The 17,394-nt window shown below is 34.5% G+C and overlaps 1 protein-coding gene across 1 annotated transcript in view; it reads left to right on the forward strand.

The window, feature by feature from the left end:
- LOC308647662 (zinc finger protein 804A-like) overlaps positions 1-17,394 on the forward strand; it is a gene marked incomplete at both ends in the record, with an annotated part of 277,954 nt that overhangs the window by 220,028 nt on the left and 40,532 nt on the right. Inside the window, one exon of the mRNA XM_081291977.1 lies at positions 8,277-8,420. Coding sequence (XP_081148103.1) covers positions 8,277-8,420 — 144 coding nt within the window. The remainder of the gene's footprint in view (positions 1-8,276; positions 8,421-17,394) is intronic.

Below are 17,394 nucleotides of genomic sequence, written 5' to 3' on the forward strand. Positions count from 1 at the left end.
GAGCCTCTTCTTAAAATAATTTGTCTAAGCATGAGAGTAAAAGTCTAATTCAAATAAATATGACATAATTTTCCTATGTACATATATGAAAACATTACAGTGAATCCCACCCCATTAAGAACTGGGTCTTAACTAGAATAAGATATATTGCCTTCTTGTATAATTATATCAAAATAAATTCTACTATTATGTATAACTAAAAGAACCAATAAAAAGTAATTTGTTTTTCCCATCCATTCCTGAGCTGCAGTAATTACTGGTTTAAATTGATCAGAGAGTTCAACAAGTACTGGTTACATGTTAGGACTCAAGTGATCAAAGGAAAAAAAAAATTAAACAGATACCTCCAAAGAGGCGGGAGGGGGGGACTTCTTGCTCCATTTCTCAGAAATGTGAACTTTGAGGTATACTTCTTGCTTGATGTTGGGGTGTACTTAATTGAGCTCATCAGAGTTGCCCATAGGCATATTATATTCAATGTACAGCCCTTCCAGAATTCAGTCTCTGCTTTCACTTTGATCATGGTCAGAGGAGTTTGACTTTATGTGGAATCTTTAAAAAAAAAAAAAAGTTTGAAATTTAAATGGAACCACCCTTTGACCTAGCTATCTCACTCCTCAGTTTACACCCAAAGGACTTAAAATCAGTATATTCCAGTGACGCAGCCACATCAATGTTTATAGCAGCTCAACTCACAAGAGCAAAACTATGGAACCAACCTAGGTACCCTTCAACAGATGAATGGAAGAAGAAAATCACACACACACACACACACACACACACACACACGTAATATATTACTCAGCTTTAAAGAACATTGCAATTATGGCATTAAATGGTAAATGGATGGAGCTGGAGAATATCATGCTAAGGGAAATAAGCCAATCTCAAGAAATGAAAAGCCAAATGTTCTCTCTGATATGTGAATGCCAATTCACAATAAAGAGGGAGGCTAGGCAAGAATAGACTTACTTTAGATTAGGTAGAGAGGAGTGAAGGGAGGGAGAGGAGTGTAGGAAGAATAGTAGAATGAAACAAACATTACTTATGTACATATATGACTACATGACTGATGTGATTCTACAAAATTTACAACCAGAAAAATGAGAAATTATACTCCATGTGTAAAGAAATCAAAAGGAGACAGAGGCAAGGTGCAGAGGAAAAATGGTTAAATGGCAAAATGGCTGCTCATCTGAGCTGCTGGCTTTATTTATATCAATAGGTTTCATTAGGTAACAATGTAAGATGTTTTGCTTATGACTGGATATGTGATCCAGATAAGCATACATTGGTTATTATAAGAGTTCCTGGGAAAAAAACTGCAGAGTGTTTCAGCTGTGGGAAACAGGCTGTCTGTTTTTCTACAGGAGTCTGCTCACCAGAGAAACACTGTTCTGAATATTCCCACAGTCAGAATCTTTACATCCATTTATGTATGATATATCAAAGTGCATTCATGTTTTTTACTGTCATGTATAACTCATTAGAATACATTTAAAAAAGGACAAAAAATTTTTATAAGCACATCTCTGGCATAATCCTTTCAATGAATCTGTGATTTTTAATAAAATTGTGATTTTCTGCCTCAAGCCTTAGATTTCCCTCCTGAACTCCCTCAAAGTGTTTTGTGATTCATTACATAGTCTTTGTGGCAACAGAACCTGGCATTTCAAAGCAAAATGACATGTATATTGATATAATAATTAGGCTTTTAGTACCCAGAAATGGTTACTTTCTGCCAAATAGGGCAAGGATTTAAACCAGATATAGACTAACATCCATACTGGTAGGATTTATTTCTACTTCCAAAACTTCAGACATCAAATACAAAGAAATTCTTCCTCACACTAATTAATATAACTCTTTGGGCATCACCTGTGTGTCCTACAGTTCAATTCGGTTCTGATACCAACTGTATCCAAAGTTAGCATCAGACCTTACAGGTTAAAGGCTCATTCTGCAAGACTGTCCCCACTTCAGATGCTAGTCCAAATCCATGTCACCTGTACAGTTGAAATTCATGGGTTACCTAGACCTTGTCTTCAGGTTTAATAATTTGCTAGGATAGTTCACAGGACTCTGGAAAATGATTGCTTATCATTACCAGTCTATTGTAAGAATATAACTCATGAGCAGCCTGATGTGAGAAATGCATAGAGGAAATATTGAGTAGGGTTGTAGAGCTTCCATGATTTCTGTGGGTGATGCAGTACTCTGAGGTGTTTATTAGACCAGAAGCTCTCTGATCTCTGTAGGGATTTTTATGGAGGTTTACTTATATAGACATGCTTGATCAAGTCATCGGCCATGGGTGATAGATTCAATCTTTAGCCCCCTCACAGCTCCTTAGGGCTTGGGGAGTAGGGTTGAAAGTTTTGACCCTCTAATCATGTCTTGGTCTTTCCAGAGATCAGCCCCCATCTTGAAGTTTTCTAGGGACTCCCAGCCACCAGTCATATGTGTTGCTTACTACAAGACACTCTTATCACTCTGGAGATACCAAGGATTTTAGAAGCTCTGCAAGGAGCTAGGGCCAGAGACTAAATATATATTTCTTATAATACCACAGTACAATAATCACTTTTCCTCATCCCTTCTTTAGTACTGTCTCCTTTATTTTTAATATAGTTTTGAGACTTGAACACTCAAAGGTCTTCTGTCACTGTTTTCTTCCTGAATAAATATTCTCTTCTTTTTTACTGTAAGAAAAGATAAAAGAAAAAGACAAAGAATAAAAAGCATTTCTTTTTTAGAAGAATGATAAGGAAAATAATCATAGAGCAAATAACATTTTAGCAGATCTGTGCAAGAGTCAAATAAGTGTTTAATGAAAACATCTGGAATAAGAACATTTTAAGAAAAATTATCAATTCCAGATATGAAAGTGGAAATATGGTTAGGAAAGTTTCAGAAATGTTATTTTAAATGGGTGGCTTAATCTATAAGATCAGGATAAAAACCAATGACAACTCTGTGTTCAGGAACCAGATTTGCTCCTTTTTTCCTGTCCTCCCATCTTTTTTGATTTAATAATTTTCTATAATAATATTCTTTGATTTCTAACTTTATATGCTTTATATTTACTACAAAAGTTTTGCTTTGTGGTGATTTTTGAGGTTTAAAAACTACAGATTACACTAATAATATGATATCTTTAGATAATGACCACTTTGGTTCCATAAGAAACCTCTACACTTTCATGCCATCACCTGTGATATTTTTGATGTCATAATTTATATCTATTTTGTATATTTCTTGACCTATTATTATAATTATATTTGTAATTAGATATTTTATGTATATTATAGTTATTATATTTTACTGTGCCTTTTACCTTCCTACTAAAGTTATAAGTGATTTATGTCCGAACATGATGGTATTAGAGTATTCTGAGTTCGTACTTACTTTTACAGTACTTAATTTTATCAATATTATATATTCACATGTTTTTCATTACTAATTAGTATCCCTTTCTTCAGTTTAGAGAACTCTCATTAGCATTCCTATAAGATACTCTCTCAGAGCTTTGTTTTTCTAGAAAAATATTTAGTTCTTCTATTACAAATGACAGCAGTACTGGGCACAACATTATTGATTTCTTGTTATTGTTTATTTGTTTTTTTTTCTTCAACATCCTAAGAAATTTACTCCATTCTCTAGGCCTGAAAAAAATTCATTGCTTACCTTATTCAAACTATCTTATATGGTTTTCGCTTCTTTTTCCTCTGCTGTTAGGATCCTTTTTCAGTCTTATTTTGACAGATTATAATTTCTGTGGCTGTACGTTGTTGAGATTGAATCTGATTGGAGACTCTTGACCTTCCTTTACCTGGATATTTATATATTTCTTCAGAATTGGAATGTTTTTGTTATTATTTATTTAAAAATATTTCCTACTGCTCTTTTTCCAGTACTTCACAAAATTCTTTGGCTAATGTTCCCTCTTTGATGCCAATCTCTAAATCCCAACAGCATTCTTCATTCTTTTCCATTGTTTTCAATGTGTTTTTTTCTAACTATAATATTTTCAAATACCCAGTCTTTGAGTTCACACATTTCTCCTAATTGCTCAATTCTGCTACTGATGGTGTATAATATATTTTTTACTTTCATTCTGTGTATTTTAAACTGAGAATTTTTCTCTTTATATATTTATAAACATGAATATATATATTTATACATAATTTTGTGGTTTTATATGTATATATAATTTTCTGTTTATATACGTTAATCTGGTACTGGGGTCTATTGTGGGTCTGGTATTACTTGTGTTTTCTGGAGCAGCTCTGGTCTCCTAGTTCTTCAGGGTTTGAGGCTATGGAGACTAGTATATAGCCTGTGTCCACTGATGCTGGTTTGTAGGATGAGTTCACAGGTGCTGGTTTAGAGGATAAAGCCCCATGGACTGGCATGGGTCCTGAGGCCTCGGAGAACAACACATGACCAGGGTATATGGCATGGTTCTGAAGCCTAGGTTCATGAGAGCCTTTCAGTAATAAAATTTACTGGGACAGATCTAGATCTGGAGAATCCAGCTTCTGAGGCTGGCCTGAAAGTGTTTAAGGTTCAGTTTTGTAATGTGTAAGCCTGTGATTCCCAAGTGCCTATTTGGTGTTTTAAGCAAGAAATACCAAGCTGGTGATAGGAAAGACCTAAGACTATTTCCCCATGGGCCTGTGTAGACCTAATTCCTGTATCTCTAAGGGCAGACCTAGAGATTGAATCTGTAGAGACTAATCTGATAACTAGGAGTATGTATGTCCTGAAGTATGATTGTATAGGAATTTGGTTGGTGCTGAGTTGAGCCAAAAGTATAGAGCTGCTAGGTACTGTCCAGTGCTGGGTATGGACTGGAGCCTGGGGCATCCATATTTGGCCCAGCATTGGGGTAGCTTTGATGATACAGTTCATCAGAGAGTCCAGTAGCCTAAGGTTTTGAGACCCATCCTTGCACCAGGTTGAGCCTGGAAGCTCAGTCTGTAGGTACTGACCTGGAGTTTAGGGTAATGGGGGTCTTCCCTGTACTAGATTTTACTTGGACAAGATGAAGCTGGTGATGACATCTGAGGCAAAGTTTGATATTCACACTCCCTCTCCACTTCTAAGAATATTTCTCTCCATACTTTGTGCTTGGAACTGGTGGAAAAGTGACATGAGTAATGTAAAACTGTCTTTTCTACACTTTTAAAGCAACACTTTCTATTTCTGTGCTATACCCATATTCTGAAATCTTTTGCCTCATTTATTTAGTACTTTGCCGCAGTCTAGCTGGGCACAGAATCACGAGCCACTCAAGCAGGAACAAAGCTTTATTTTTGAAAATGCCGCCAATACCACGTACATGTCTGGCAAGCAAGCCGGTTCACCCACGGCGCTCGGGTCTACAGGCCCCCCCCCCTGGACCTCCCCCGGAATTCCCTCCTACTATCCTTCCCCAACCAATGGGAACTCTCCAGGAGTCCCGTAATATGAGTCCGGTAGCAGGCCAAGGTGAACAGCAGGAGTCCAATTTCCACATGAATGTAAATCTTAACATAATCATATCATCTCAATGGCTAGCTGGCGTCACCTTACAACCAAAAGTGCCATGCATCATATTATTTCATATTATTTGGTTGTGGCTCCTAGCAGTACTTGTGAAGGTATTTTTAATGGTAGCTATTTGCTTAAATTAATGTTTCTCTGGAGGATGAACACTGGAGTGTCCTATTCCACCATCTTTCTGAAATCATCCTTCTTTCCTTGCAGTGGAATGGTTTTGACAAACTGTGGAATGGTTGCATTAATACGTTAATGTATTTATAGTCATTCAATGGCTGTTTCAATATCCATAATAAAGAAGGAAAGTGGCTATGGGGTATCTCAGCTGAGCTAGGACTGGTTTTGTCCATACAAATGCACAATTAATTGTCATACACATGACTCCTTTCCCTCATGGTACACATACAATAACAAAGTCACTGTAAGTGTTCTTCAATATGAATTATACTTAGGAAACAGAATTTCATTTGAAAGAACATTTTCTATGCCATTACTAATATTTTTGAAGAATGCAATTTACTTAAGAATGAGGTTTTTTAAATATTTATTCTTAAAATTTAGGTGGACACAATGTCTTTATTATACATTTATGTGGTGCTAAGGATCAAACCCAGAGCCTTGTGCATGCTAGGGGAGTGCTCTACCACTGAACCACAACCCCAGATCCCCCCTTTTTTAGTTTTTTTTTTAATTATTATTTTTTAGTTGTAGTTGGACACAGTACCTTTAATTTGTTTATTTTTGTGTGGTGTTGAGGATCGAACCCAGGACCTTGCACATGCTAGGAGAGCGCTCTACCACTGAGCTACAACCCCAGCCCTGAATCAGTTTCTTTTCCACTTAAATTTTTCCTACTTTTCTAGGTAGAACAATTAAGAAACAATTACTACTTCTTTGAAGGACTGCCAATATTACAAAGAAAAAAAAACCCTAATGCCATAAGAAGTAATCAAATATTTAGTCAGAGGAAGGAAGCTTTAATGACTTTACAGAAATTACAATTAATGAGGAGGGTCAGCTAGTTTATCAAGAAATTTCTGTTCTTTCAAAATCGTTCTGAGCCCTAGTTCAGCTTTGAACTGAAATTTTTTGTCATTCTAGTATAATTCCAATACTGGTTGGAATGCTATCTCTGTTTCACACACTTCAGCCATGAAATTGTATTATTTAATTTTTGTTTCATTCTGATTGACTCTCCCACAAAGTGTTATTTTGAAAATTGAATGAACATTCAGTAAGCAGTTTAGATCTACAGGACTCATTTTCATCATTTAAACTATTTTCAGAGTAATGAAATTGAATAATTAATAATAGTTTAAAAATCTGCTGAGAAATGGTAAATTAATTTTTGAAATCGATGGGATCAGACATAAACAATTTACATTTATCATCTCTTTCTCATAAAACTTAACAATGGGAAACTGTCTTAAATGAGAAATAGGCTAGGTATTTATACCTTATGAAAAATGGTTGATTACTCTAAAGCATGCACCCTAAATTGTGGTAAATTTATTATTATATGTGTTGTCTGCACAAATATATATTATAACATAATATGAAAATATCAGTCATTCATTAAATTACTAGCAAACCACTTTCAGACTTTATGGAAACATGTAAGTTAAACATTCAAACTATGAGTCCCTTCCAGCCTGTATATTACAGAAGACAGTTATCATTGCCACAATCAGAGTAACATCATTTCATATCCAAGTCCCAGTGCCTGAAAGTGTCTTGTGGAAGCATATGAGGACTTACTATATAGTTATTTTGAATTTTAAAGGAGGTGTATATAAGAGAATTTGCAAGTGAGAAACATAATATATTCCTGTGGTGCAGACTGCAGTTTACATCTTCCTCACATCAGCAAATTAGTGAAAAAAATCAGCCAGTGTTTCAACATGTAAAATTTATTTGTGCCTGGCAACATTAACAGTTAAGCAGGCATGAAATAGCACGTAAATTCGAATTTAGGAAAATCTGAAAGCCACAAACACTTTGCTATTTTATGGTTCTTAAACAAAAGCTAATGATGACTGATCATATTTTTCCTCTTTTCAGGGGTATGGTTGTATAGTTGTCTTTATTTACTATAACCATCATGAATGCATGTTCTATACAGGTTTTTTCAATTTAGTTTAGGTAAATAACTTACATGACTTGCAGAAAAGTGCTTTTTTCCACAAAGACTAGGAGACATTTTAAATTTCAATCAAAATTTATATGGGCAAAGGTGAAAATGTTAGTCAAGTGAAATCTAGTTTAGATGAATAAGTTATTATATAGATATTAAAGGAAACATTCTAAAATTAAATATATACACACCAGTATACACTACTTTGAAAAGGATACATTTTATATGTTCAGCATAGGAAAGTTTTATATTAACTAAGCTGTTGCCAGAAATCTACACTTAAATCAAAACAGCTGTATGAGTTTCATTTTTTATCCTAACATGGAATACAAACTTTTAAATCAACAGTTTATATTTCTTCCTAGGATTTTCTTTTATTGTCCATGTTTCTGCTGTTTTTTTTTTTACAATAAATATTTTGTATTTGTCTTTTAATATGCAAGTTTTAAGCTCATAATTTCTTTTAATTTCAATTGCTTTATTTTTCTCATTGTTATATTCTGTTTCTATTTCTCATGAGTATACTAAAGTTGACAACTGTCAAAATACAGTAAACTTCAGGGGAGAGAGTTAACTTCCCTGAAATTTTATTTTTTAGGACTATGCTGAGAAGGAGAATACCATAGCAAAAGCTCTGGAAGATCTGAAGGCTAATTTTTACTGTGAACTCTGTGATAAGCAGTACTATAAGCATCAGGAATTTGACAACCACATTAATTCATATGACCATGCTCACAAACAGGTAAGAAATTTTTTTTTTCATAAAAAGCTGACACTTCTGAACTTGAATAGTAGATTGTAAAATATGAATATATATTTTATAATTTTTCTCTGATCTCTAGTTTTTAAAGATGTTATTCTGGGATGAGGTTTTGATGATACTTAGCAAAATATATTTTTTAAAAAAGCATCATAAACAAAGTTTGAAACCAATGACCAATGTAAAAAAAATTCATTTAATTGCCTTTTCATGAGTGTTGGTGTCTTGAAAACAATATTATACAAGTGATGATCCTCTAAATGTCCTCAAATATATTAAGTGTTAAATATTTAAATCAATGTTATATTCATCAAATGTAAATACATTTTTATACATACATGCTTGCATTGCTTAGTGATGAGGGGCACGTTCTGAAAAATGAGTCCTTCCACAATTTCATCATCAGACAAACATCCTCATGTACTTACACAGGCAAAGACATCTACAAAGTCACTGGGCAATATAATCTTTTGGGACAGCCATCATTTCACATGCCATTCATCACTGACAAATTTGTACAGCTCCTAATTGTAGCTCATTATAGAAAGCAGTTTAGGTTTCAACTACCATGGAAACAAACAAATAGAAATCTGTGTGCTACAAATGGTCCAGGGTTATGGATTAAATAAGTATATAATGTGTATAATGTAGTTTGTTTTAATGTTCTTGCATTTTACTGTCAATTATAAATCTAAGATTGATTTTGTAACACTGTATAAAGATGCATTTAAAATAGTGATTATGTTAGACATGAAGTTAATATAGATTTCATTTTTCTAGTGTGCTTTATGTTTACCAATTCAACTTTGATTTTTTTTGTAGTTGTTGTTGTTGTTTATTTTTTTGCTAGTGATATGATAGCCTTTTTTGCTTTACTTTAAAGCATTTTCTAATTTAAGCATCACCTACAAAGACTGACTGAAGAACTCATTTGGATATAAATGAAAGGCATAGCTTTGACCATCCCATAAAATCAGATTTATTTAACATAAGGAAAAGTAGGGGGACATGATCACATTTTTCAATGCTTATAAATGAATTGTGGGTATTTTATTTTGCTATCAATTTTTCATACTAACTAAACTGTGCTTTGGGGAGGCTGTTGAAGGGAGAAACTAGCCTTTAATTATGTAGTGATTAATTAATGAACATTTAGCTTAATGATAAGCCCTTGGCTTTTTCTCCTGGTATGTAGTAGATCCACTAGCACTCTGGTAATGTCTAAATAAATAGAAATATAAAAAATATTCCTTTCTTACTAAAAAGGCACACATATAAATTTACCATTGCTTGATTTGAACATTAACATCCATTAGGAAGTAGTATTGATTTTTTTCTAAATTTGTTGGCATTAATTTTATACACACACAAAATAATTCTGCAATGTGTTGCTAGGGTGGCAAATCTGAGAAAGTAGTTCTCTTGTTTTTTTCCTAGGAATCTGAGAACATAAGATATGTTGTTACGCATATGTTTCATTATGTAAAGTAAGAGCACAAGATATGTTGTTACACATATGTTTCATTATGTAAAGTAAGTATTTAGAAATGTATATGTTTGTTTAAGGGTGTTTTAAAAGCTATTAATACGGTTTTCAATAGATTATAACATTTTAGTTATAAAGTTTCATAAAGGTCAAACTCACTTAGGTTATCCTGAGTATCTTTATATTTCCTTATTCTTTTAAACTTGGCCTACTATATATTCTATACAAATAAGCTAAGGGAATTTAGGGGGATCCATCTTGTTATTTTGAAGGGCCAGAGGTTCATATTTGAAAATACTCTGGGCATCAGGCCAGATAGAGAGAGACACTTCCAAAATGTTCTGGTAGATAGCATTGTTACAATTGATCAATTTGTCGTGAGATGATATTATAGTAGCTTAAAATATGTAAAATCTATATATTCATTATGTCCCTTCTCTTTAGGATAGGGGTACATCTTGGAGGGTGTTTGGCTAGGGAATTCTCTCCCTTTAAGGAAAAAATGTGTCACCCCATGACAGCTAACCATATTTTTAACACCTGATTCCAAACTCCTTGGATACTTTAAATGAAGAAGAAGCAGAAACTGGCTAGAGGTGGACAATTTAGAGTATTCTTTATTGAAAACCTAAGGTTGGGATACATTAAAAATAAATAAACATAGAAAAGTTTACCTACTGTCTGATAAGGTTTGATGTAACTCTTGAAAATTAGTTTTTTTAGGATTAAGTTCACTAAACAACCTGTCTGCATATGGAACAGCAACAACAACAACAAAAAAAGAAATGTGCAAGAGAAATAAATGTAAAGTCACTCTGTGAAAGTTGAAGGAGTGAGTATAGAAATAGCAATTTTGATTTCTATATATGTTTATTTGTCTCTTTTTCTAGCTTTGTGAAAGTTTCTGTAACGATTCCTTTGAATAAGCTTTCTATCCCTTTGACATTCTCAATTCCTTCTTAAATCCCTATAATGGAAAGTTCTTGTAAGCTTCCTTCAATCCTATATATTACATTTTTTCTCCTTCAAGGCTGCATTCACAAATAGCTGGTCTTTGAGCTCACTAATTCTTTCTTCTATGCAATCTATTGCATTTTTAAATTTTGCTTCACATATTTTTCATCTCAAGGATTTCTGTTTTTAAGTTGCTTCCATCTCTTTTTTAAAGTTTCTTTTTTGGAATGTGAACTGTTTCTCTGTGTTTCCTTCAGGCTCATTGTATTTCCTTAAAACAGCTGACTTAAATTCTCTGAGTTTCAGCGTACTGTTTAATATCTGATCTCTTTCCGATCTTTATTTTGAACTTTGGCTGAGGTCATGATTTCCTCAAATCTCTTGATATGTCTTGGTGTGTGAAGTCAACTGGGCACTAAATGATTAAATTTTTATTCCAGTCATCCTAATCTGGCTTTGTTTGATCCTGCCTTTCAAAAATTCTAAGCAGGCTGCTCTGCTTGTTTTCTTTGAGCCTGTATTCACTTCAGCATGGGATGATGACTTATATGCAGGTTTGTTAGAAGTTCACCATTGATGAGTGGTCACTGTCTCAGCACTAGACAAAACTCCAAGATCAATTTGTCCCAAATCCACCATCAGTGTCTTGTTTAACATGAACTTGGGAATTACCTAAAAAGAGCAATCTATTTCTATAAGCCTCTTAAGGTAATTACTGGCCTATGGTTAAGCAGTACAGGATTTGTTTTCTGCCAGCATTTGGCAGACTCAAAATGGAGGGATGTACTCCATGCCCCTATGCCATGTCTGTGGCCACTGATTACACAATGCTGTATTTTGCACTGAGCCTACTATACTCTACCAAGTCCAGTGCAATATCTGCTGGAACAATCCACAGTCTATGGGATTGCCTACAGTTAAGATGGACTCAAGACCCAGGAACACTACCATCAGTTAGGGGAACCTGGAACCACACCTGTTCCAAAGACTTCGTCCACAGACACTGATCTGAGGATAGGAGCCATTAAAAGCTGACCAGTGTTAGATTTTGCCAACTAAGCACTGAATTCCAAAGCAAGTCCTAGGCTTACTATACTGTCCTACACCTAGCAAATCGAGTCTTGCTCTACAGTATGGTGTCTGAGATTGGTAAAGACCACCAAAGATCATGCTAAGCTGGATTACACCTGGATCTCAGTCTCAAGGATGTGCATAGTCTTAGGAATACATCTTTGCCCATGCTATAGATATTGGTGATGCAGGCTAAACTCCAAGTACATCCTATTATGGTGAAGAAGTCTGTCTGGTTCCAGAGCAAGTCTAAAGGTTTTGTCAATATAAGTATTGGCTTGGGATAGCTGTGCTGTCTAAGGTTTTTAGATGATACTTCACGACAGTCCTTTGGCTACCATGGCTGACACTATGCTGGGTGATTCTTAAGTCTCACAGTCACAAGGATGTGCACAGTCTCTTGAGATTTGAGGGCTCCCATGACCACTCAGGGCTGGCAATGATGCAGGTCAAAACCTGAGTCTGTCTTGACATCATGCAAGGCCCTTTAATTTCTTTTTGTTTCAAGGTCTTACTGTGCTAGGACCAAGCACTGAATTGAAAGGCAAATTTCTGCGCTATCTTTCATGCCCTTATCCTCCATAGGTGGAGTCTTATTCTACTCTCTGCTGCCTGCTGCTGTGGGAGGAGTGGTGAGGTTTACTTTGCTGTTTAGCTAACAGTTCCAACAGCTCAGGCCACAGGCATTGGCATAGAAAAGCAAATAATATTATTAACACATGTAAAATTCAATACTCTGCAAAAAAAAAATGACAGTTTAAATGCAATCATTATTTTCTCTATGTACACAAAATAGTTGATTTATTATTTTAAAACATAGGAAATAGTTTTATGTAATAATAAACTCAGTATTTTAATGTAACCATATCTCCCCTTACCTAGAACAGTATCACTTTATACCCACTGACCTGGTTTAATTTTTATGTGTCCTCCCTTTGGGTAATTAATAATATGGTTAAAATATGTATGTTTATTGAAAAGTAGCAATATTTTTGGACATTTAATGAATGTGGAAGGTTAAAGGCAATGGTCTAGCAAGTCTCATTTTTCTTTCTAGTTATATATTCATCCAGTCTCTGGAATGTTAAAGGAAATGTTATTTTAAATCTAAAAGAACATATTGTTACTATATTTATATGTATCCATGAGGAAATTACATAAACATATCTTTGCATGTGGAACAAATTCAAATGAAGAGTCCAGACACCTATGTAGCTCACAGTAGCTCTACCAGTAACTGCTTTATGGACAGAGCTTTTTATTTAAGTTCTTCAGAGTTCTCTTTTTGTGCCTATACACAGAGGATTTTGTTGAGGTGGTTTTCTTTGGCCTGTCTGTATCACAATTTCTAGAATTCAAAATTGTCAAGTGTAATAATAAGTTCTATGCATCATTGTAAATTATCCATATATACTCAATTGCACACCTTACAATTGATTCTCTCCTGTGAAAAGATGAGTAAAATAGTTTCTAGTAAAGTTATATCATTCTGAATTCTAGTCACTGAGATTAAAAAAAAAGATCAGAGAATCAGCATGAGGTAAAAGAAAAGATTTTCCTCTAAACCATTTCACCTGTTCATCTGCCCTTAAAGTAAAGCCACACAGTGTCTGTCCTCTCACCTGGCAGCCTATGGGCAATTCAGAGCTATTTTGGCTGTAAGAGATTTGTCATACTGATGCTATGAAGAGATAGAAAAGGGAATGATTGCCTTATTGCTACTGTTCCTCAAACATCTTGATTTTTGCTTTAATGGCTGCAATGTGGCTGAAATACTTCCCAAAAGGCACTGAAGTGCCCTCCACCTCAGCAAGTCAGGATTCAGTACCTTGCTGCTTGCTGTTTTGTTCTGCCCCAGAGGAAGTCAAGGTCAGGCTGGGTTGTTGGTATGTGTTATTCCTGCAGGGACTTCTACTGCTATAGAAATGGAATAGCTTTATTCCTCAATTTGAACATTTCCTAATAATGTAAACTGCTGTTCAGTGATATGACACTGGAGAAATGCATTACTTTTTGATATTTTTGTGCAAATATTCACCTGTGGAATAAAAGCACATATCAATTAATGGTTAATTTAAAATGAATACACCACACACACACACACACACACACACACACACACAGAGTAAAGTCACTTCAGATATCTTCTATGAGATATTCATTATTTTTGCTTGTGTGCTGTGTAGTTCAGTTTAATTGTACTTTTTTTCTTACTGTTTTTAAAAATTACTCTGAAATTTTTTTCTTAGTCTAAAGGAAGAACATATCATTTGCTCCTCTACAACCTCCAAAACCTCAAATGATTGTCCCAAGTATGCATATATCTATCTATACATACATATATCATAAAACATAAATCATCATTCTACTGTTTTCTTTTGACATTTCTTATTTAAAGCCACTCATGATTCATACAGCACTAAACTGCAGGTTTTGTCTTGAGTTTTCACCAAACTTTGGATAAAAATAATAATTTCTACTATCTGAATGGTTGTCATTTTTATAAATTTTCTCCCAATCAACTTCAAGTCTTCTTGCTTCCTTTCTAATATCCATCATTTATTGGGCTGAGATGATGGAACATGAACTCAGTCAATCAGTGTTGAGTGCAGGAAAAAAAAAACAAACTGAAAGCAAATGTTTATGACGTATATTACCTAAATGTAATTGTGCATTAGAAAAACACTTGAAAAACAAGCATAAGAGAAAAACAGCTAATTATAGGGATTTCATTTTATGAATGTCAATTAGCCATTATAATTCATTAAAAACATTCAACTTTTGGTGACAATTTCTCTCTTTCTCTCTCTCTCTCTCTCTCTCTCTCTCTCTCTCTCTCTATATATATATATATATATATATATATATATATATATATATTCATTTATTTATTCTTATTTTGGAACCCAAGATTTAACTCTGGGTAACTTGACCACTGAGTCACATCACCAGCCCTATTTTGTATTTAGAGACATGTTCTCATGGAATTGATTAGTGCCTTACTTTTGCTAAGGCTGACTTTGAACTAGAGATCCTCATGCCTCAGCCTCCTCAGCTGCTGGGATTACATGCATGTGCCACCATATATGGCAAATGTATCCTTCTTATTGTTTGTTTGACAACTTGGTTGGTGTTATCAATGAGATTGCATGTTTTTCTTTTATCATACTATTTTTATAGTACTTTGTTAATAAATACATTTTGTGTGATTACATCTATTTTGAGAAATAATTTACAAATTAATTATATATTTTTACTGTGTGCAAAGATTTATCTTTCTTTAGTATTATTTTTTTTAAGAAAAACTTTCTGGGTGTTTGTTTCTTTGTTTGTTTGCTTTTGTACTGGGAATTGAGCCTAGGTCCTGTGCATGCTGAGTAAGTGCTCTACTACTGAGCTACATTCCCAGTCCAGGAATTATTTTTAATACAATTAGATTTCTTAGAAGAAAATTCATCTGGGAAAAAAGAAATATATAAATCTAAGATTAATATAATGCGAGGATTCCAGAGCAGCACCTCTTGAATATAAATTTTTTCTCTCTAAAATTTTCATCTGCTAATCCTATCAAGAGTCAAACTTTACATGATCTGCTGAAAGGATTATCTCAGAATATATTTCAAGATCCTCCTTGCATATTTAGCAACTAAGACTTCAGTATTTCTGCTTCTGTGGTAGGAGGCAGTCATGGTATAGAACAACAACAAAAAATCTTTAATTCTAGTTGAATGTTAAAATCACCAGAGTTTTAAAAATAGAATTCCAGAGTCTGGTATAGATCCATGGCTCATGCTCATGTTGGAAGATTTCCAGATAATTATAATATGGGGCTACAGTTGAGAAATAGAATGGGGATAGCCAGGGTGGTAAAGTTAATATTACATGGAAATCTGATAACATGTTTGTGTCTTTCTGTGGTCTAGAGGATATAGAATAGCTAAATTGCAATCCTTTTGGTTACAAAACAATTTTTTATAACAATGTAAAGAAGATGGAGTGAGAAACAAAGAGGGTGAAGACAGGCAGTTAAACAACTAGATTTTGATTTTCCCTCTTAAACAATGAGCTATATTCAAATCATTCAGGTAAACTTTTCCCATCTGTAATTTTTTGCCCTTGTTGCCTTCAACAAATCCATGGTGATGTTGTCAACATTACTGTATTATTTTTTTGAAATTATTAAGACCAACCTAAAATCTAGTTTTTTCAGAAAATTTTAAATTTTTTAAATTTTTAAATTTTTTTAAATTTTTTTTTTATTGTTGGTCGTTCAAAACATTACATAGTTCTTAATATATCATATTTCACAGTTTGATTCAAGTGGGTTATGAACTCCCATTTTTGCCCCATATACAGATTGCTGTATCACATCAGTTACACTTCCATTGATTTACATATTGCCATTCTAGTGTCTGATGTATTCTGCTGTCTATCCTATTCTCTACTATCCCCCTTCCCCTTCCCTCCCCTCCCCTCCCCTTTTCTCTCTCTACCCCCTCTACTGTAAATCATTTCTTCCACTTGTATTATTCTTCTCTTACCCCTCCTTTCCTCTTATATGTAATTTTGTATAACCCTGAGGATCACCTTCCATTTCCATGCGATTTCCGTTCTCACTCCCTTTCCCGCCCACCTCTCATCCCTGTTTAATGTTAATCTTCTTCTCAAGCTCTTCCTCCCTACCCTGTCCTTGGTTACTCCCCTTATATCAAAGAAGTCATTTGGCATTTGTTTTTTAAGGATTGGCTAGCTTCACTTAGCATAATCTGCTCTAATGCCATCCATTTCCGTCCAAATTATGATTTTGTCATTTTTTAAAGCAGAGTAATACTCCATTGTGTATAAATGCCACATTTTTTTATCCATTCATCTATTGAAGGGCATCTAGGTTGGTTCCACAATCTTGCTATCGTGAATTGTGCTGCTATGAACATCGATGTAGCAGTGTCCCTGTAGCATGCTCTTATTAGGTCTTTAGGGAATAGACCGAGAAGGGGAATAGCTGGGTCAAATGGTGGTTCCATTCCCAGCTTTCCAAGAAATCTCCATACTGCTTTCCAAATTGGCTGCACCAATTTGCAGTCCCACCAACAATGAACAAGTGTACCCTTTTCCCCGCATCCTCTCCAGCACTTGTTGTTGTTGGACTTCATAATGGCTGCCAATCTTACTGGAGTGAGATGGTATCTTAGGGTGGTTTTGATTTGCATTTCTCTGACTGCTAGAGATGGTGAGCATTTTTTCATGTACTTATTGATTGATTGTATGTCCTCCTCTGAGAAGTGTCTGTTCAGGTCCTTGGCCCATTTGTTGATTGGGTTATTTGTTATCTTATTGTCTAATTTTTTGAGTTCTTTGTATACTCTGGATATTAGGGCTCTATCTGAAGTGTGTGGAGTAAAGATTTGTTCCCAGGATGTAGGCTCCCTGTTTATCTCTCTTATT

This window comes from Spermophilus citellus, assembly GCF_964194105.1.
Source record: "Spermophilus citellus genome assembly, chromosome: 1".
Lineage (NCBI taxonomy): Eukaryota > Metazoa > Chordata > Mammalia > Rodentia > Sciuridae > Spermophilus > Spermophilus citellus.